This window comes from Hibiscus syriacus, unplaced genomic scaffold (assembly GCF_006381635.1).
Source record: "Hibiscus syriacus cultivar Baekdansim isolate YM2019G1 unplaced genomic scaffold, ASM638163v2 tig00111213_pilon, whole genome shotgun sequence".
Classification (NCBI taxonomy): Eukaryota; Viridiplantae; Streptophyta; class Magnoliopsida; order Malvales; family Malvaceae; genus Hibiscus; species Hibiscus syriacus.
Window position 1 is genome coordinate 6,134,641 of NW_024063022.1, and position 22,361 is coordinate 6,157,001.

Below are 22,361 nucleotides of genomic sequence, written 5' to 3' on the forward strand. Positions count from 1 at the left end.
AAAGCCAGTGCAATAAGGTTTCACAATGGATGAAAGAACTTTTTTAACTCGTATCAAAATGTCTCGTTACTAATGGTTCATGCTCCTAAGTCAATTGAATTCTAGACCTTGCTCTTCGATGCCCCACAGATCTCCATGATGTGCCCCGAACTTCAGACGACGCTAACATTACGTCCATAGCTCTCAATCATTTTTTATGTACGAATGGGGTAACTTCAATTTACCTCAAAAACTTCTATTGTAAGATTCTCCACAAGTTACTCCTAAGATATGTGATTAATGCATATTAATATGCAATGTATATTTATGTAATGTATGATGTATAGATGCGAATGCAAATATGCACATGCAAATGCAAAAAATAGGAGTGCAAAATGCAAAATGTAAATGCAAAAAAGGAATTATTTCCAAAAATAATTGTTCTTTGAACAATTCTTGAAAAATTGACAATATCTCGATACACTGGGTTAGTGAAAATCTGGTCCATGTTCAAGTTGTCCATCCCCTACGAGCGTTTGGGTATTGCATTGTCCTCAAAGCTTCTATTTCATCTCCTACTTTCAGGAATTTTTCGAGCTAGTTTGTGACCTTCAATTGTTGGATTTAGTGTAGAATCTTCTTGAGTCCAACTTGTTACCTCAACAAGCAGATGTATGGTTTGTATCCTTAGTAGGTAGGCTATCTCTTGACGCTACTCGATCTACGTAGAGAATCTTTGAAAGTCTATCTAACCCAAATGAAAGGCATTGTTGTGGGAATTATTTTTCAAGAACATTCTAAAAGATCAGTTATTTGAGGGATCACTACCTTTGAAGGATATGTCATGTTCATGTAAAAATACAACAAAACACAAGATAAAACAAAATAAAATCAAGTTAGTAGAAACCAAACAAAAATAATCAAGTTAGTTAAAATGATTATTCAAATAAATGTAAGCTTAGTAAAAATAATTAAATATAACTCAAAGTTGAGACTAAAAAATAAAGCATACAAAGGAAATTAAGAGTCATATCCGCATGCGTTCTAGTTCTCCTAGGTTATCCACATGGCTCTAGCGTGGTAGGTTTACTAAATTCTCTAGATGAAGTTGGGTTCTAGAAAAGGGTTCCCAAGCCATCTTTACAACCTACCAAGGTTGACTCTGATTCTGACCCATTACAGACTTGCAAATTGGATTCTCTGCTTAGGGGATCACATCGCTAAAAGCATGTCTCAGAACTGATATCCGGACAGGTGACTTAGGATGCTTTCCAGGGGTAATTTTTCAGACCCACACAAGAAAGCCCAATGCTCCCCATGAGGTATGATGTTTCCCCCTACTTAGGTAAACCGGGATTGAGCTCGAGTTTAGAGCTATGATATGCAACAGTCCTAAATATTCACAGAAGTGTACGTATTAACCAGAGAGAAAACATTTTTCCTTTTGAAATAACATAATGAATCGTAAATTAAATAAGGTCGAACTCATAATTTCCAAAATCCTAAATATAGGGTAACCAACTTGTGGCTCGACTCTCAAGTTGTTTTAAAAACAAAATGTCCCCAGCGGAGTCGCCAAGTTGTCGACACCGTTTTTCGCCCAGGCGGGGGGAAATAAGTACCGACTTAGGGTTTTCTTTGAAAAGGTTTTGAAATATGAGCAGTCACCACCATTATTTAAGGTACGATTGGGACACTATAAAAATCGGGTGATTTTAATAAAATATTTTATTTTATCAAAATAAACCAAGTTTTAGGATCTAGGAAAATCTAGAAATCAGGTTCAGGAGTCCGTTACATGTGGGGAAGGATTAGCACTACCACAAGCGCCCAAAAATTTGTATTTAGTTGATTACCCTATATTTAGAATCGAATATTTTGAGTTCGAACTTTATCTAATTTAAAAATCATTAAGAATGCAAAGTTGAAAAGGGTATTCGTTTATTGAAGCCAATAGCATTCACCCCTAGCATAAATGCGGGAGATCAACTATTGTGCCTAATAACCGGATATTGCCTCGATATTTTATAAAATCATGATACGGTTTTGAAAAGGATGTCGACCTATTTTGGGAATCACCAGTAGACATCCTCTGAGCATACTTACGGGTGATACACTATTGACTCCCTTAATAAGTGAACATTGTCTTAGGTTTTAAAATAAAATGCAGTCAAATAAATTTTTTATCAATCCTAATTAAACTAAGGATATATTAAGGATTTTTCTATCATGAAGTGTCAAATTATGAAAATTAAAGAACCATGATACAAACCTAAAAATGTACTCTAATATTAATCCTACTTGATTTTAATCAATTATCGAATCGAATAATTGAGATGGTCTCTTGAGCATTTAACGAAGGCCAACTAGAATTATTCCCTAAATTAAAAGAACGAGATTGAAATTTAACTAAAATAGAGGTTCTAACATTAACTTAAATTAATTTTAATCAATATTGCAATTCTAATAATTAAATTGGAACCTCAAGAAAAGCGATGACCAAATTAAGAATTCTCTTAATTTAATGACTAAATATGAATTGAATAATTAAAAGATTATGGACTAAATCTAAAAAAGGTGATCCATCAAGGATTAAATTAAAAGGATACAAATATTAAATACAATTAAAATATAAAAAAGGAGTAAAATTATAGCACTAAAAAAGAAGGGTAAAAATAAATAATAAATAAATAAAATAGTAAATTAAAGTAATGAAATTAAAGGACTGAAATTAAATAAATAAAAAAGTAAAGGGTAAAAATTTAAATGTGCATAAAATTAAATAACAAAAATAAAAGAGCAATAAAATAGAATGGTAGCATTAATTTCTAATATTTAACTCAGATCGTAAATAATGCAAGTCGTACCTCGGGTGGTCGTCGCAAGGTCGTACGATATTTTGAATATAGAATAAATAAATAAATAAATAAGTTAGCGGTTAGAAAAGTTAGCAGTAAGAAATTAATGGTTAGTGTTAGAAATGTTAATAGAGTCTGAACCATAATAATGCAGATCATACCCCGAATCGGGTCACCACAAGGTCATATAATAATTCAAAAAAATAATAAAAAATTTAACAGTTAGAAGTTAATAGATAATAAATAAAATGGGAGGACTTATTCGTGATTTACCCGTGAACTTAGGACTAAAACATAAAATCACTCTAAAAGTAAAAGGACATTTGCATGATTTACCCTTTGTTTAAAACATCAACTATTCCCCCATCTTTCATGTAATCGGCCAAAGCTTACCAAGCTTCCAAAACTCCTCAGCACCGGCCCTCACACGCCGTCCACTAGGCCGGTGACCAACCTAAACTAACTGGCGACCCCAACCACGACCAAAGGAAGGCCAACGAAAAAACTTTTCCCCCCGTGCAAACTCTCTCTCTCTCGTTCTTTCTCTCCCCCACGCCGAGAGGCTTAAAGCAAGCCTCAACGCTGGTCACAAACCACCGGCGTTCCCCTCACTCCTTCAAGATCGTCGTAAACCGACCGGAGAAGACCTAAACGACGTAAAAAGGGCCCCCCGACGTCCACTCATCTCTCACAACCAAGCCCCGAAAATCACACTCCAAACACCGACCTCTCGGTCGAAACTCCCAAACCTCCGCCGGCCACCAAAAACTGGCGTTGCTTGACTGTAGGTCGTTTTCCTTGAACGCCGGCCACTGCTCAACGGTGGTCACTCCCTATGCCACAAACGGGCTGCAAAGTAAGAAAGAAGCAAGAGAAACGGAGAAACCAAGTGCCTGGTCAGAAGTTATTTTTTCCATATTTCTGAGGTCAAAAGTGGGGCCTGGATACCCCCAACTGCTATAATATTATATTGTTTTTTTTATAATAATAATAAAATTAAAATTAAAATTAAAAAAATGACGTTTACAACTAATATATAATATATAAAAAATATTTTTGGTTCAATTAACCGAATTAATTGAAATTTATAAATAATATATTATATATTTAATATTTTTTATTTCGGTCAGTTAATTCGATTAAAACCGAAGTTTATATACCTCTAAAGCTAAGTAATATATATATATATATATATATAATATTAAATATTTAATATTTCGGTTACTTCAATTAATTAACCGGTTTTAAATTGAATTAACCAAAATTGAAGTTTGAAAAAAAATCATTAACCATTAACTGATCGAACTCAAAATTAATCGATCAATTAACCGATTGTAATTTTAATTCGATCGATTAATTTAATTTTAACCAAATTATGAACACCCCTACTTAACGTCAAATTCTACTAGTTAGATTAAGTGGTAAATTTTATCAGTACTTCAGTAGTCCTTTATTTTCGTTTTGACATTTGTGCTTCCATTTACTTTAAATTATAAAGTTTCAATATATCATATTTTAGTCCCTAAACCAATATCAAAGCAATTATTCTTCTATTCAAACTCTAAAATAAAATTAATCTACATATCTAAAACTCAAATTACCGAAATAACCTATAAAATGAGAATTTTCTAGATATCAGACACCAAAATAAATTCTAGATCGATTTTTGTGATGTTACAAAGATTCAAAAATAGATTTTAAGTTTCATTATATATTTAATGTAGTCTTTATCTTTGTAATTTGGGCACGATATTTCAAATTTATTTGAATTTAATCCTTAATAATTAAAATTCTCATCCCACTAGGTCCTTAACTTTGCCTTTAGTCCAATTAGGTGCCTTTAGATTCTTAATTTTGCTTTTATAAGTGAAAGCATTACCTAAATATTCGAATCCCTAAATATAGAAAACTAAGACATATTTACTTATAAATATGAAGATACAATTTAGTTTTAATAAGATGAAAATAGTATGAAACGCAAAACAGAACTAGGCATCTTAATAAAAATTTACCACAACCATAAATATGTTAAATAACAGTAATATGAACCAACCAAGTATATTTATTAATTATTTATTTTCCATCCTTAAATCATTTCTATAATAGAAAATGCATATAAAATAAAATTCTCATTTTTTCTAGTACAAATAGAACATATATATACTTTATGTTACTTGTCAATTATCAGAAAGTTCAATTGCAAATTACTTCCTTAACTAATTAAAGTTCCTAACATGAATTAAATATCACACAATGATACTTCGGTAGCACTACAGGAAAATAGAGTTTTAGCGGCGTTTTTTTAGTCCTATAGCGGCGTTTTTAAACGCCGCTAAAAGCGCTTGCGGCGATTGGAAAAACGCCGCAAGAAGCGCCGCAAAAAACAGCGCCGCAAAAGTTAGCGGCGTTTGAGAACCAAAAACGCCGCTATAGTTCAAGATCTATAGCGGCGTTTTTGGAACAAACGTCGCAAAAGGTCGATATATATAGCGGCGTTTTTAGAACAAACTCCGCAAAAGGTCAAGATCTCTAGCGGCGTTTATGGAACAAATGCCGCAAAAGGTCGAGATCTATAGCGGCGTTTTTGTAACAAACGTCGCAAAAGGTTAGATATTTAGCGGCGTTTTTGGATACAAATGCCGCAAAAGGTCGAGATCTATAGCGGCGTTTTTGTAACAAACGTCGCAAAAGGTTAGATATTTAGCGGCGTTTTTGGATACAAATGCTGCAAAAGGACAGATCTATAGTGGCGTTTTTGGAAACAAACGCCGCAAAAGGTTAGATATTTAGCGGCGTTTTTGGATACAAACGCTGCAAAAGTACAGATCTATAGCGGCATTTTTGGACACAAACGCCGCAAAAGGTCAGATCTATAGCGGCGTTTTTGGACACAAACGCCGCAAAAGGTCAGATCTATAGCGACGTTTTTGGACACAAACGCCGCAAAAAGTCAGATCTATAATTACCATTCTTTAGCTAAGATTAATTGATATTTAATATTCTATATCATTATCTAATAATAATAAACTTAAAATTTAATTACGACACAAATTATATGCAAAATAAATCAAATTTTATAAAATTAAATTAAAATGTAACATAGTTCAAGATTGTTCACTACAATTTATTCTAGGTTCTTTCTCTTTCAATAGAATAAAAACATTGTTCACTAGAATAAAAAACAATCTTCTAGTGGCAATTTTCCTTTTGGCATGCAACTTCAATTGATTCTCTTCATCAGAAATGTACCTTCAATTCAAACAACAATGAAAACAATGGATTCAGATACAATATATTACAAGAAGATAAACTAGAAGAAAAAGCATGATTCTAAACAATATTACCTCCAAATTTCTTGCCTTCAAACATAAGTTCAAGCTAATGAGAAAAAATGTTAAACATTATCTTCTTTCTAAATAACTATGATACATGGCATATATCCACATATGCAAGCTAGCCAATGCATTCTGGAAGACCCCCATAATCAGATGGCATATGGAAAAAAGGAGAAATATAGATTTAACTAACATACATAACACTGTCAACCCTTAATGGGTACAATGCTTCAAACATTCCTAAGCAAAAAATGTTGTGACACAGGTGTGATGCTTCTGATTTGGCATAGAAATGCTCGTGATAGTTCTATTGCATTTCAAGAATAACACCTAAAATTCAGAACTATGAACAGAGTATGGTTGGCAAGAAGCTGATAGCAAAACAATAGATAATTCAAACAATTAAAAGAAAAAAAGACAATAGCTAATAGACCAAAACTTCATAAAGAAAAAAGCTTCTAAAATAATTAATGATTAAAATCACAAAATGCAGGGAATGATTAAAATCACAATGCAGGGAAACAAGATACATTAATATAGTACATGAAAGACAAACATGTTGATTATAACAATATTGATCATAACCATCAGCAATTATTGCAAATACAACAAGAAATAAGATAAAGAGGCCACTTTCCCAGCTGTTAGCAGTAACCTGAAAAGCCTGATGATTTGAATGATAAATCTAAAACTCTGAAAAAGCTTTAAAATAGTAGTAGTAACAGTTCAAAACCAATTTATTTTGACTCACCTGCAACACCTTTAAAGTCTGATGATTTTGAATCGCGCTGAACATAGACACAACCAAGATATTTGCTGTAAGAAACAAGCCAAATATCATTCATCACGCCAGTTCAAAACCAATTTATTTCTACTACACAGGAAATATAGAACTGGTAGGAAAGATACAAAACAAAAGAAACATATAACTACCAAGAACTAATTGATGCACACAATACTCTTTCCAAAACTGAAGATTCTTATTCTAATGTAAATGGTTCGCTTGCTAGACATTGTTACAACATAAGATGTGAAGCTTGTAGATTAGGAGAATGAGTGACATAAAAGAAACTATTGACATAAGTCTCATAACTATATCAAGCTTTAAAAGGCAAAAAAATCAATTATGGCAACCAAACTGCAGACTGTTTTGCACCAAATCACGGGAGAAATTTACGAGGATAAAATTAACTCTCACCCGATAAGACCAATTAAGGGAAGTTTACTCACTGATCTCTTCAGCAATAAAATCCAAGCATTTCAAAGGAAAAAACCAAACAAGAGATATGTCAGTTAAAACATCAAAAGCTTACATTTTATACCATAATCAACTACTAAAATGAGAAGAGTGGAAAAAACCATGCCTTTCTTGTTGTTCTGATTGTTTAGTACTCTGTAGAAAAATCATACACAGAAATAGAAATTCAGGAAAATGTTGATCAGACAAACACACACACACGTGTATATATCTTATAATGAATGTAGGTAGAAGGAAGTTTGTACCATTCTTTTCCTTTAAAAGAAAATCAAGTTTCACTATTAATTTAAAAATGCAAAAGTACAAAGCCATTACCTGACAAAATCCTCCACGGCAATAGCCATGTCCAGAGCATTGGTTGATACAAATACTTTCAACAGGCACTTCACAAAACGCCCCCAAAGTCCATCATATTGCAATCACATTCCTGTTTAAAGAGAACTTTGGAATCATATGCAGCATTTGGGTCTACATTACACCATCCTGGTTTGCTCCCGTTTGTTGTCAAAATATTATCCGGGTCAGCTTTTGTCCAATCAGTCACTTTGACACCTTCGGGTTCAGTAGGTGAGCTGAAATAGAGGCAACACAAGGAGTGCGGCTCATGATGTTCACAACAGAAAACAAATACCAAGAAGCATGGAATTAGGAGCCTGACTATAGCTTACTTTACTTGAAACCCACATGACTCTGCCACAGGACGGTTTGGATATTTTGTGCCTTCTCCACAAAAGCACATAGCTCGGGTAGTGTCACAATGAGCAGAACATATTGAAACAACCCATCACATAGCTCAGGGAGACAAGAAAGATGAACAACGATTAAAAATCATCATAATTACCTCAATAATGTGGGCTTCTGTAGTAATAGCATCACAACCAGAAAGCCACTGGCCGATCGCTGCCTTCCAAGGTGCATTACGATAAACAACTCCATTATGCAAGTCAGAAGGAAATCTGTGATCTAAATCAAGACCCTGTGGCTTATTATTTACCCATAAATGATCAGCACCCTGGTCAACTGATGTATTAACTGGAACACACTTATACTGGACTTGCCGAGCACTGAAGTAATCAAAAGAAAGGATGACAGGAAACAGGAATAGATGAACAACTGAAACTAGCACTATAATAGAAGCAATTGCAGCTACAAGAGACCATGAGCATTTCCACTTGAACATAATACATCATCTCAAGCAACTCTTCTACTGCAGTTGAGAAACAAATCAATGGATCTGTGAGCTTCACATTAAAAATTGGTTGTATCCTCACACCTCACTCATCAAAGCGCCTATAGCAACAACCAGAAAGCAGTTTTAGAAAATAAGGGCAATAAGAAAATGCTTATTTGGAAACAAGTACTAGACAAGAGTAGATTTTGATTTGATTATTTTACAAATCATGAGAATGAATGAATTACTGGAGTTCCCTTTTTTATTTGTGTATTACTAATTCAGTGCTCAATAGAAATCCAGAAATGCCATGATCTTTAAATTTAATCATAAAAAATAATATGTTGGAAAGTACTACAAAAAAATTCATTCAACAGTTGACATCCAAATCCCTCCTTTGGAACTAAGTTCTCAAAGGCAACCTTAGAACATTTTCAAGACTGCAGTTATAAACCACAAAACCCTACTGCAATTTTCACTGATAAAAGCCAGCAGAAATTCATAATGCATACAACCTTCAATAATCTATGGAATTAAAATCAGTAATTTCTCACCTTAATTTATAACAGGGCAATAATTCAGCACAATTTCCAGGAAAAAAGTTAAATTGTTTTGAACAAATATTCAGCTTTGATGACCAGAAAGCAATGAACAGCCTTCAACCAGATCTGGGTTTCAAGAGTTTGACCAAAATATCAACAATTTAACAGGCAATAACATTATAAACACATGAGAAAGAGAATGTAATAGTGCAGCAATTATTGAATTTTATAAATTAATGATGATTCAAGACAGCCTTTAACCAGTTCGCGCTTGTTCTGAAGATTCCAAGCAAACCCAGATTTCTTATTCAACCTCTGCAGAATCCCTATAAGAGAAACACAGTCAGAAGTTCAATGTTAAATCTTTTGCCCAAATATATGTATCGGAAACTAGAAACAAAAATAAAATCTCAAAAGATTCAAGGACAAACACAGTCAGATTTAACACCGGCGTTTTGTTTCCAGGCGTAGCGATTTTGGTGCTTCGGTGGCCCTCGACGACTGCTCATCTTTTGCTTGCAGGCTGCCGACTCAATCACTCTTCTCTGACTAACGTTTGGAATTTGTTAATTAAACCTACCATTTTTTCTAATTAACGTTTGGGGTTTGGTAGTGAAGCAGATGGTTTGGGTAAACGGTGGGATTGAAAAATGGGTGAAGGTGGAAAAAATGAAAAAGGGCGGGATTAAAAATTGTAAACTTTCGACATTTGTATATAAACACCACTAAAGTATAATTGTATAACGGCGTTTGTATAAAAATGCCACGAAAGTACAAGTGTATAGCGGCGTTTGTATATAAACGCCTCTAAAGTACGAGTCTTTAGCGGAGTTTTTATAAAAACGCCACTAAAGTACAAGTCTATAGCGTCGTTTATATAAAAACGCTACTAAAGTACGAGTCTATAGCGTCGTTTATAGAAACGCCACTAAAGTATGAGAATTTAGCGGCGTTTGTGCTTAAAATGCCACTAAAGTACGAGTCTATAGCGTCGTTTATAGAAACGCCACTAAAGTATGAGAATTTAGCGGCGTTTGTGCTTAAAACGTCACTATAGTACATTATTTAGCGGCGTTTATATAGAAACGCCACTAAAGTACGAGCATTTAGTGACGTTTGTGCTTAAAACGCCACTATTGTACATTATTTAGCGGCGTTTATACGAAAACGCCACTAAAGTACAGTAGGTAGCGGCGTTTATATAAAAACGCCACTAAAACACAAGTATTTACCGGCGTTTGTTCAAAAAACGCCGCTAAAAGTGCCGCTAAAAACCCATTTTGCTGTAGTGTAGTAGGGAAAAACATAACATAAAGGAGTACGACCACCTCAATCGATCCATGTTCAATAGATTTGGGTTGCCACTGCTGAGACCATCGTGTTGATGCCGCACATGGCGTGGCCTCGACAAAGGCGATAATAGCCATGTTCTCCCCATGTTTTGCCCCATGAGTTCTTGATGATCCAATATGGCTGATTTCCAAGTCTCAAGATGGAGAACCCTTTTGCACCATAGCCCACCAGTAGTACTCCATGGTTCAGCCATCTCTTCCCACATATTATTGGGCACGATACCCCACCTATGTAGGTTTGCATGAAGACAGCATTCAACCCCACTGCAACATGTAAACACGAATACAGATCGAGTTCACGTTCGATGTGCAATCAGGGACGAGTTAGGATCAAAGGTTAAGCTATTAAGTGCTTAAATCTAAAAATTGAGATAGATAAAGGCCTTATTTGGCTAATATTTAAATTGACAAGGACATCAAATGCTAGTATACCAAAAAATTGAAGAGTTACAGTCCCTCATAAGTAAACCCACTGCGACACATAGATCTAGATCGAGTTCACACGGGAACAACATAAGATATGTGCAACTAGAGAGTCAAGATCGAAGTATAGTTTGAAGTTACGTGACTAATATGTTACTAATATTTAAACTAAAGAGGACCTTAGATGTTATTCTACCAAAAATTTGAAAGATTACAACTCCTCACACACAGCAAATGGTTCCGTTCCTATGTCCAATCTATGTTTATAAGAACAGCAGCCTATTTTGAGTTCACCCAACACATTGTATAATGTGCAGCTTGATAAGTTTGCTTGCAGTGATGGCATTGCACAAATTGAATAAATATGGGTTTTCGAAGGAAAATAACTCACCGGCTAAAGGGCCGCGATGGACTAAATTTGCTGCGATTTGGTTTTCATCAATGGGGATGTTAGTGAAATTCGCAACTTTAACGGCTATTTTGTCGGGTTTGAACCTGCATTCATCTTGTCTCCCCGTATATGGGTATGCACTCTCCTCCATTAAGCCTCCTGCCTCGATCAAATACTTATAGGCATTCGTCATTAGGCCTCCGCCGCAACCGTTGTCGCATGTGTCCTTTCGCTTTATATCGCACTTCATGGAAATTCAACATGGCATCAAATTTGGGACAATGATTAAAAAACCGGACCACGAAAGTCGAATGGGCCTGTATGGCGTCCAGAATACGACCAATAATTGTGAATGAGAATGCATATATGTAGTATGAAACTAATTACCACGTGATCACAATCAACAAGCTGTTGTTCACTTAGGTTTAGAAGTTTCCCGGTTGCTATGAAATTGGCTCCTTCCATGGCCCCCGTTGTGCTAAATGCCCAACATGATCCACATGCACCCTATAAATATACAATTAACCAATAATACATCATCATCTCAAGCAGTGGCGGATCTATAGGTTGCAGAAGATAAACATATCTAAAATTCGAATTTTTTTATTAATTAATTATTTTACAAATGGTATCCTCCCTAAAATTTTAACCATACCCATCCCATTCAAAAATTGTGTTGTTAAGACATATGTCTACCTTAAAAAATATTTCGAGATCCGTCAGGACAAACATTATTGGCATACTGGAAAAAAGCACCAAAGAGGTGATTGGTCCGAACTCGAACCGGATTTGATTATGAAAAAAGGAAATCAGCTTATACCATCCATCCCAAAATAATCTTAAAATACCCGAAATGACATGAATTTGAAAAAGAGACTAAAACTAAAAACAATTCGTTTTAAATGTCAACTACAACATCATAATGATTTTCAAAATCATCGTGATTCTGCAAATGTGTCGGTGATGCAATTTGAAAATAAAATTATTTTCAGAAAACGAATCACGCCGTAACATCCACAACATCCGAAATCGTGATGCTCAATAGTAATTTAGTACTATAATCCAAATTGCTTGAACCAAATTAAAAGCAAAAAAACTGGTTAATTCACCTGCGTCTTGACCTCAGTTACAGCTCCTTTTTCTCTCCAATCAAAGCTCTCAGGCAACCCATCAACCTCCAACTTCTCCGCTACAACACCGTTGCCATCCATCAACGGTGACGCCATCACCGGCCCCTTGAACCCGGTGTAAAGACTCTCGAATTCCTCCTCGGATAGATCGGAAAACCGAGTGACCCCATGCACGGCCGTAGGATCGAGCATCTGATGCTCAGCAGCCCTCACCAAGTTCTTGGCAAAGATCCCGAGGCGGTGCATGTACTCCTTCCTGGTCGAGTAGTTCTTCCCGTACGTTTCGATGAACACTCTGAACTGATTGTGGACATGATTTCTCGAGAATTTGGTGTCGAGAATCGGGATATTTGGATCGTCTGTGACTTGGAGTATGGTTGGTTCTTGTGGGGTTTCGAGGAGAGCTAAGCTGGAAGAGAAGATTAGGGTCCAGGTTAAGATTCCGATGGCTACGGTGGTGCCGGTCGGAGTTGAGCTTTTCCCTACGGGTTTCATTTTGATTTTTATTTGTTTAGGGTTTTAGGGTTCTCGCTTTTGGAGGTGACGATTTAAAAGGAATTGTGTTCAAAAGTAGAGCACGCCATGACGGACACTTGGGATCGTGAAACACTGTGCTACGTGCATGGTTGCCTCGTGTTTTAAGACTAACGCCCTCACGTTGCCGCTCCCTTGCTTTACTTCAAGGTCCTTTAATATTGTTTATTTAATTTATGCGTATCACGAATAATTCTTGAGATTATATTTTATTGATTCTTTTAATTATTAAAAGTTATAAAATGGTTTTTTTATTATAGAATATTGTTTTATTAAGTCTCTCAGCTATTAAAAGTTATAAAATGATCACTCGATTATTTATTAAGTTCCAAACTCGTTTTTTTCGTTAAAAGATTGAGTGTTGCCTAAGCTTGACGTTAACATGATGACTAAGATATGATATTCATTTGAGATTCTGAGATCAGATTTTATCATATCACATTCAGCATGTTAATGTTCAACTCATAATATTATAATTTTTTTAACGAAAAATGATGAGTTTAGAATATAATAAATAGTTGGATGACCATTTTGTAACTTTTAATAGTCGAATGACTCAACAAAATAACTTAATAGTAGGAGGTTCAAAGTTTAACGTTAAATTTTGAACAGTGATACTAAAATGAAACAAAAACTAAACTTAGATATGATTTTGAAAAAACTAAAAATTTAGGTGCTAAAACAAATTAAAACTGATAGTTTAAGTACTAAACGTATAATTTACTCTTAATTTATTAGGTGTCATTTTGAGAATGCTTATGGAAGTGTTTTTTTTTTCTCAAATTTCATTTGAAATGTAAAATTATTCTTAAACAATTCATTTTCAACAAAAAGAAAATTTAGGATTGAAACGTGATTATTGACTCAAACTAAAATACTAAAACACAATAATTTCGTGTTAGAAAAATTCGTTTAGAAACACATTCTCAAACGAAACAATATAATTTAAATTAATTATTAGAAAGATTTATTATAACAACCTTTTTAATTAATTTTTTTAAATATCAAATTTTAATTATTTTATTTTTATGTCTCGTCTTATTATACCAATTACTATTTAATAAAATATTATATATCTTTTATTTAATACTATAATTGAATAAAATCAATAAATTATTGAAGGAATTGATCTTGTGTTCTCTTTTAATTTAAGTTTGAATAATCAAATTATTATTATCACTAAAAATTATTTAAATATTATTTATTTTTACATTAAATTATTTTCAATCATAAAATAGGTAAAAGAATACATGTGATTAAGGATGCTTAATGAGTTGAGTAGTTCGTAAGTTGTTCGAGTTAACTTAATCAAAATTTAATCAATGTTCCATTTGAATTGACTCGACCCGAGCTTGATTCGAGACCTTAACGAGTTGAATCGAACAAAGTTAACTCGATTCGATAAGTTCGTAATCATTTTATTATTTTTTTATAATTTATAAATAGTTGAAAGTCTAATTAATAGTTATTAGTTTATCAATTAAAAAAATTTATAAGCTTAACAATAAACGAATCGAAACACGTAACTAGTCGAGCAACTAGTTCTTTTAACAAACGAGTTGAATTTTTTTTATTGAACTTAACTAAATTTCTTTAACAAACACGAGTTAAACATTATCAACTCCGAATCAACTCGTTCAATAACACCCTGTATGGGATTATAAAAGATAATTAAATAGAATATCTCAAGCTCTATTTAGATGAAATATTGAAAATCACCCTTAAAGCATTAGTAAATGTTTTAAATAAAAATGAAAAAGTCGAGACCCATCTCAGTCTGTCGGGGCTGCCTACCTCTATTGTTGGCTGGGAAGTGAGTTCATGTTTTGATTGGCTGAAATTCACGGCCTCCGCGCTAAGCCGAGAAGGATTTGATTTATTCCTCACTCTGCTTGGATTTGGAATCGTAGGAAATGGATCCATGACGTCGAGCTTCAACAGGACAGAGATCATATCAAAAGCATGAATCTTCTCGGTGAGTTTAAACAGGTCTCCAGTCGGTTCTCTAATTAGTGAGAGGACTCCCCCCATCGAACTCGCAAGTGGTGTAAGCCTTTGCAGGGATTGATTAAGATCAATGTGGATGGAACGTATTGTCTGAATCTCAGAAGGTTGCCATAGGCATTGTGGCGCAAGATTCGAATGGAATGGTCCTAGGAGGAATGGCTAGACAGGTTGACCCTCCCAATACGGCGGAATCTACGGAAGGTTGTGCTTTTACACATGTTATACAACTTACTGTCGAGAATGGATGGAGCAATGTCATCATCGAAGGAGATGCTATCTCGGTGGTGAACAAACTGGCCAATAGAATTCTGAAAAGACCCATGACCTCTCTACAATTGAATGTTGCTCAGTACTAATTCTTCTTTCAAAGTTCACTATGTTGTAGGGAAGTAAATAGAGCGACATACACGCTGGCTCATGGGCTTTATCGAACCCTAATCCAATTTGATTTTTCCTGGACGAACCTGATTGTATTAAGTAAATCATCATTGCTGCTATTGGAATATAAGTTCTTACTCTCTTCAAAATAAATAAATAAAAAACAAAGGAAGAAGCTTTGGTGAGATTCACCACTATCCAATCGTGAGACTGGCCAATAGAATTCTGAACAAGACCCATGACCTCTCTACAATTGAATTGTTGCTCAGTACTAATTCTTCTTTCAAAGTTCACTATGTTTGTAGGGAAGTAAATAGAGCGACATACACGCTGGCTCAATGGGCTTTATCGAACCCTAATCCAATTTGATTTTTCCTGGACGAACCTGATTGTATTAAGTAAATTATCATCATTGATGCTATTGGAATATAAGTTCTTACTCTCTTCAAAATAAAATAAAATAAAAAACAAAGGAAGAAGCTTTGGTGAGATTCACCACTATCCAATCGTGAGACTCCATCGCCAGAAATTCAGGAAGTCTATTTGCTCGAATGAACTCAACCCAAATCAGAATCGTCCGGGGAAAACCTCGAAAAACATGGCTAACGTCCTCGATAACAACTTGGCAAACAGGACACCGGGCATTAGTGGCCAACTGCCGCCGCATCTTTTGTTCATTCGTCGTGATCCGATTTTAATTTTTTTTTTGAATTATTCACTAATATCTGATCTATTGATCGACTAATCCAGATCGGGTACTAAGAAGTATTAAGAATGTCGAGATTAATTTAGCTTAAAAGTTATGAGTTCTTTTTTTTTTTGTCCTTTTTAAGGGTAAAGAATGAAAATTGTCCTCCGACTATAGGGTATTGTTTTATTAAGTCTCTCATCTATTAAAAGTTACAAAAATGATCATTTGACTATAGAGTGTCACTTTGTTGAGTCCCTCAACTATTAAAAGTTACAAAGTAGTCACCTGATTATTCATTATATTTCAAACTCGTCTTTTTCCATTAAAAATGGATGATATTATGAGCTGAACGTTAACTTGTTCACTGTGATATGATAAAATTTGATCCTAAAATCTCAAACAATTATCATATCACAATCATCAGGTTAACATCCAACTTAAACAACCACCAATTTTTTAACAGAAAAAGATGAGTCTAAAACATAATGAATAGTCGGGTGATCATTTTATAACTTTTAATAGTCAAGGGACTTAACTAAACAACACTCCATATTCGAAGGTCTATTTTATAGCTTTTAATAATCTAGAGACTTAATAAAATAATATTACCCTATTGTCGGGACCATTTGCGTTCTTTGCTTTTTTTTATTATCCAATCAATAAATCTCATCTTATTATCGACACTAATTGTATAAGGATAAGATTAGTTTGAATCTGTTCAATTTATAATGATTTTTTGTATTAATTTTAGGTTTCAACTTTTTTATATTTTATTTCCATAAAAATTATTTTACGTTATGTTTCCCATTATTTATTTGTTCTTAAATATTTTTAAAGAAAAAATTTGTCAAGTAAATGAAAATAATTAATAATTTTTATATAACTATTATAAATCAGTTTTATCATTAAATGCAAAATATTTATTGTATATAATAAAAGTAATTAAAATAACCATAATTTTTAAAAGGGTAAATTATATGTTTAGTACTAAACTATCCGTTTTAGTCTATTTTAATACTTAAACTTTCAATTTTTTTCAAAACCATACCTAATGTTTAGTTTTCAATTCATTTTAGAACCGTCTTTAAAAAATTTAGTTTTTGTTTCATTTTAGTACCCCGTTCAAAATAACGTTAATTGTTTTTAAAAAAAATAAAGTTTATGTACTAAAACGAACAAAACAAATAGTTTAGTTACTGAACACATTAAGTTTTTAACGGCGTGTACTAAAATGAATTAATACTAAACGTTAGGCGTGGTTTTGAAAAAATTAAAAGTTTATGTACTAAAACAAACCGAAACTGATAGTTTTGGTAATAATGTGTATTTTATCCTTTTAAAATTAATCTATGAATCAACAAAAACACTACCATTCAGATCAATTTCAAATTTTCTTTACTCAACCCTAATTTTAAGATTGAGAAAGTCCAAAAGTAAAGTTAAAGACAGGGTGGAAGAATGTAACTTTCAAATGTCCTTTTCTTAGTTTAATGGTTAGGAAAGAAACCCCAATTCTTTGTAGTTTCCTATTGTTAGCAATTGAATTGAATGTATTTTCAATTTTACTTTTCTTTAATTATTATTAGCAAAGTTGATGATTATTTAATTGTTATTTTAAACTTTATACAATATTATTTAACTAAGGGTAAATTACATGTTTAATATCTAAATTATCAGTTTTGTAAGTTTTACTACTTTTTTTAAAACATACTTAAAGTTTAGTTTTTGTTTCATTCTAATACCCTGCCATTAAAAACTTTAGTTTTTATTACATTTTAGTATATTAGTTCAAAATTCAACGTTAATTTTGAAAAAAATGAAAGTTTGGGTGTTGAAATGGACCAAAACTAATAGTTTACGTACTAAACGTGTTAATTTTTAACGGTGGTAATAAAATGAAAAACTAAACGTTAAGTATGATTTTAAAAAGATTGAAATTTTAAGTACTAAAATATCAAAACTGATAGTTTATGTACTAAATATAGTTATCCTTTAATTAAATAGAAGAAAATTGAGATATTATTTAATTGTTATTTGAAGGCGGCTCACAAAAAAGTTGGAATAATTTATGCATGATTTGACAATGTCCAAAAGGTACATCTAAAACTTACTTTTTATGATTTGACAATTTTTAGCTGGATTCAATGTTTTCAACTAAGCTAAAGGTACTATATATATTTTAATAGTATAATTTAATAATAACGTTCTCTTAATTTCTTTTTGTAAAATTACGGTTTTAGTTCATCTATTTTGCATAAATTGTAAATTCAGTCCAAGTTAAACTTCTTTAATTTAGTTCATGTACTTTCTGAATCTTGAAATCTAGACTTAAATGATAAAAGGATAATTTATCTAAAACTATTGAGACTTAAATTGATTATGTCGAAGAATTATTCATGCGTGGAGTTGTATTATGAATAATAAAAAGAAGGGCTAACTAATTTAGTATTTAAACTATTAGTTCTGGTTCGTTTTAATATTTAAACTTTTAATTTTTTTTCAAAATTATATCTAACGTTTAGTTTTCTTTTCATTTTAGTACTCGTCATTAAAAACTTAACGCGTTTAGTACCTAAACTATCAGTTTTAGTCTATTCTAATACCTAAACTTTTATTTTGTTCAAACTTTAATGTTAAATTTTGAGTGGGATACTAAAATAAACATGAAATCATGAATCAAGTGATAACAACAATGTGCATGTGAAATAATTGAGTAAGTTAAAAAAGTTTATTTTTAGTACGAAATGAGTGATTTTATTGGTTAAAGAATTATTGTTATTATTTGAGGTATCAGTTCGAGCACTATGAATGCTAGAAGTATAAGCGTTCAATGTCAAATGATTTAAAGTTATGTTTAAATATATACTATATAGTATTTACCCGAGATTAATAAAAAAATTATATCCAAACACTTAAAAAAATCTACATCAAATCAATGTAGAGTTATTAACAACTTTCATAATATAACACAATAATCCGATCCTATTCGAGTCTCAAGGGTTCAAGTACCACATAACTAATCATACTTTAAATATTTATCAAATCATATAACATAATCATTATAATCCAGTAAGTCAATACTAATTTATAAATAAGAGCTCGAAAAATTACAAACTGAATATAATTAACAAAATAGAGTTACGATTAAAATAGACATAAGATCAATAAATGATAAATGTCTTGTGTAGTAGTCCAATATGTACTCTGATAGTTCGAATGGTTGAAACTCTAACTTGACAATGTGCTCATCGATCTCCACATAAGAACTTACAAACGAAATGAATTCTAAACGTTGAGCTAACGAGTTCGATATCATACACATAACTTAACTATAATACATGCATTCATCATATAAGCTATCAACAAATAACCAATAAGAAATATCATCATCATAATCCATAATACATTTTTTAAAAAATTATATATATAAAACTTCAACAAAATATTCAATCTTATAATTTACCCCTTAATCAAATATCCACCAGCTCACTAACCAAGTTAATTAAACTGTCTTAAATGTCGGTGGTGACAAGTACAAGTAAAAAAGTCAATTAAAGTATCACGTGGCAGATTCTGGTTCTCGGCGCAAATTTAAAAGGTGAGGCCGATTCCACCGAATATTCGCCCTAGACCGTGGGCCAGTTCTTCAATGGATAAGAAATTAAGAGTTTGGTGATCAGTGACTCACCTAATTTACCTTCAATTTATCGCGATAATTTCCAATTTATCCGGAAACGGGAATATGATATCGACTTTTTATATTTTGAAGATATTTACATTGGTTTTAACGAGGCTAGTTTTGCGGTCTAATCGAACGGTTAAGAATAAGCGAATCGAAAATATTATAAACAATAGGGTAAACTATACATTTAGCACCTAAAGTTTACTTCTGGTACGTTAGTAGCTCAACTTTCAAATTTTACAAAATCATACCTAATGTTTAGTTTTTGTTTTATTTTAGCATCCACCGTTAAAATTTAGCGTAGGCTGACATGATATTTTTCAATGTATTTCTTAATTTATTCTTATGTATATTATTTTAATTAATTTAGTTTTTAATTTATTCTTATTATATTATTATTTAATTAATTTTATTCAACTAATAAGATGATAACACGTGTCACCGAAACACCGAAACAAATTAAAGGTAAAATCTCCTTAAAGAGAGACAAAGTTTCAAACCTGGGATACCCTTGGGTTAAGATGGTGGCACCAAACCATTTAGGCTAGGCTGTCATGATATTAATTTTCTGACGTTTGTATTTACTTATAAAATATTAAATTAAAATAAATAATTTCTCAATTCAATTAAATAAAAAATAAAAAATATTTATATATTTTATAGACTTAATATTAATTTTGTTTTAAAAATTAGATTTAGGATATTGTTACAATAGATACAAGTTTTAAATTATTTTAAAAATAAATAATATTGAAAAATTATATTCTATCATAATTAGTTTAAAATTACAAGTATTTAGTTATTTAATATTAAATTAAATTTTAAAAATAAAAATTAAGTAAATAAAATTTGAAATTTTATATTTATTTAATAATTAATTTATAATTTGTAATTATTTGAAAATAAATGAAAATTATATTTTAAATTATAAGGATACAATATAATTTTAATTTGATCTTATTACTTAATTATTTATTTAAATAAATTAATAACATAAGTTAAATATAATCTTTGGCAAATTTGTACCAATGTGCTTGGCCTAAATGGTTGGTGCTCATTTTCCTCCAAGGAGACCCAGGTTTGATTTCTGGCGGTGCCTCTTCCTTTGGAGAATTTTCTTTGTTCCATTTCTAATATGGTGTCACCGCCTTATTAATGGAATAAAAAAAAATTAAATAATAATTATTTTCTTTTGTTCCATTTCTAATATGGTGTCACCGCCTTATTAATGGAATAAAAAAAATTAAATAATAATTTATAAATTAAAAAATAATTTAAAAATACCATGTCAACTCTGTCGTTAAGTTTTTAACGGCGTGTATTAAAATGAAATAAAAACTAAATTTTAAATATGAAACAATTAAACTTTAGGTATATTTTTGAAAAAGATGAAACTTTAGATGTTAAACGAGTAAAATTGATAGTTTAAATACTAAACTCGTAATTTATTTTTTTAAGTTTTTATTAGTGTATATAAAAATGTATATGAATTTATTCCAAAAATATATACATGTTTAAACGAATAGCGCGTATATAAATATTATATTGGCAAAATGATAACTTTTGTCGCTGTAGTAGATCTAATTTATCATTTTCGTCCCTATCGTATTTCGCATCAATGTAGCCCTCGAAGTTATTCAATTGTATCGTTCTATACCTCACCCCTAGCTTAAAACCCTAAATTATAAGCCTTGAAAACTAATCAACCCTTAAACTACAAATCTTACACCCTAAACCTTAAATTAAGATTTAAATTTAGGGGTTTAAGTTAAGATAAGATATAAATGATGTCATTAAATAACTTTGAGATAAATTAATGCGAAAATATGATAGGGACAAAAGTGATAAATTAGATTTAATACACGAATAAAGTTGACCCTTAAGCCTATTATATTTAATCACTCAAAAATAAATATATAGATAACGTGAAATTTGAGAATTCCATAATAAATTATGTTGGTTTTGAGCCAATAAAAACATATCCTAAACCTGATCATACCCTTATTAATAGGATAGGTAAAGGAAGTTTTGGATCCTCAGATTTTGTTGGTTGTTTGTTAAAGGAAGCTCACTATTACATTTCCGATTGCAATTGTTGTGGAATTTGGGAAATTACAAACAAAAAAAAAAAATCTCCTTCAAGGTTTTTGTAGTTAAAAACTAACCCCCTTGTGATTAATGATACCGATATGCCAATGAAAAGCTACTTTACTCCTTATGCTAAATGTAGTAGCTAGGTTTGTCACACCCGAAAATTCTTGAGCTTTATTAAGTTTTAATTTAATTAATTTTAAGGGATAAACTTGTTAGATTGTAAATATTTCAGGATAATTCTTGAATATTAGGAAGTTTAGGAACTCACCTTGTATTTTCCCTTTTGTTTTGCATATTTTTTTGAATGAATAGTGTGGGTGGGTTTCGAACCTAGACCAAAAAGAATAGAAAGCCATGCCCTAGCCGGTACTGTTTGAGTAATAAAATAATGAAAATTTTTTTAAAGCTATCTGTTTGAAATTTTAAATCCCTAAATTTTCCCCCCAATAAGATTGAAAAACCAAAACCTGAAGAAAAGCCTCGCAAAAGAATCATCTTAGAAACCCCCTTCCCATCGTCATTCACCCACCTCCGGT

The 22,361-nt window shown here is 32.0% G+C and overlaps 2 protein-coding genes across 2 annotated transcripts in view; both read right to left on the reverse strand.

Annotated features, from left to right (window-relative positions):
* Positions 1-7,774, reverse strand: part of LOC120156038 — a 28,960-nt gene extending 21,186 nt beyond the window's left edge. Inside the window, exons 1-4 of the mRNA XM_039167457.1 lie at positions 7,746-7,774; positions 7,486-7,565; positions 6,924-6,988; positions 6,729-6,836 (exon numbers count right to left, since the gene is read on the reverse strand). Coding sequence (XP_039023388.1) covers positions 6,729-6,836; positions 6,924-6,988; positions 7,486-7,565; positions 7,746-7,774 — 282 coding nt within the window. The remainder of the gene's footprint in view (positions 1-6,728; positions 6,837-6,923; positions 6,989-7,485; positions 7,566-7,745) is intronic.
* Positions 7,775-10,487: 2,713 nt separating this feature from the next.
* On the reverse strand, positions 10,488-12,934 carry LOC120156039 (probable cysteine protease RD19D). The gene is made up of 4 exons (XM_039167458.1): positions 12,419-12,934; positions 11,697-11,816; positions 11,310-11,553; positions 10,488-10,759 (listed from the first exon to the last, which is right to left on the reverse strand). The coding sequence occupies exons 1-4, from the start codon at positions 12,932-12,934 to the stop codon at positions 10,488-10,490; spliced, it is 1,152 nt and encodes a 383-aa protein (XP_039023389.1).
* Positions 12,935-22,361: the final 9,427 nt, after the last annotated feature.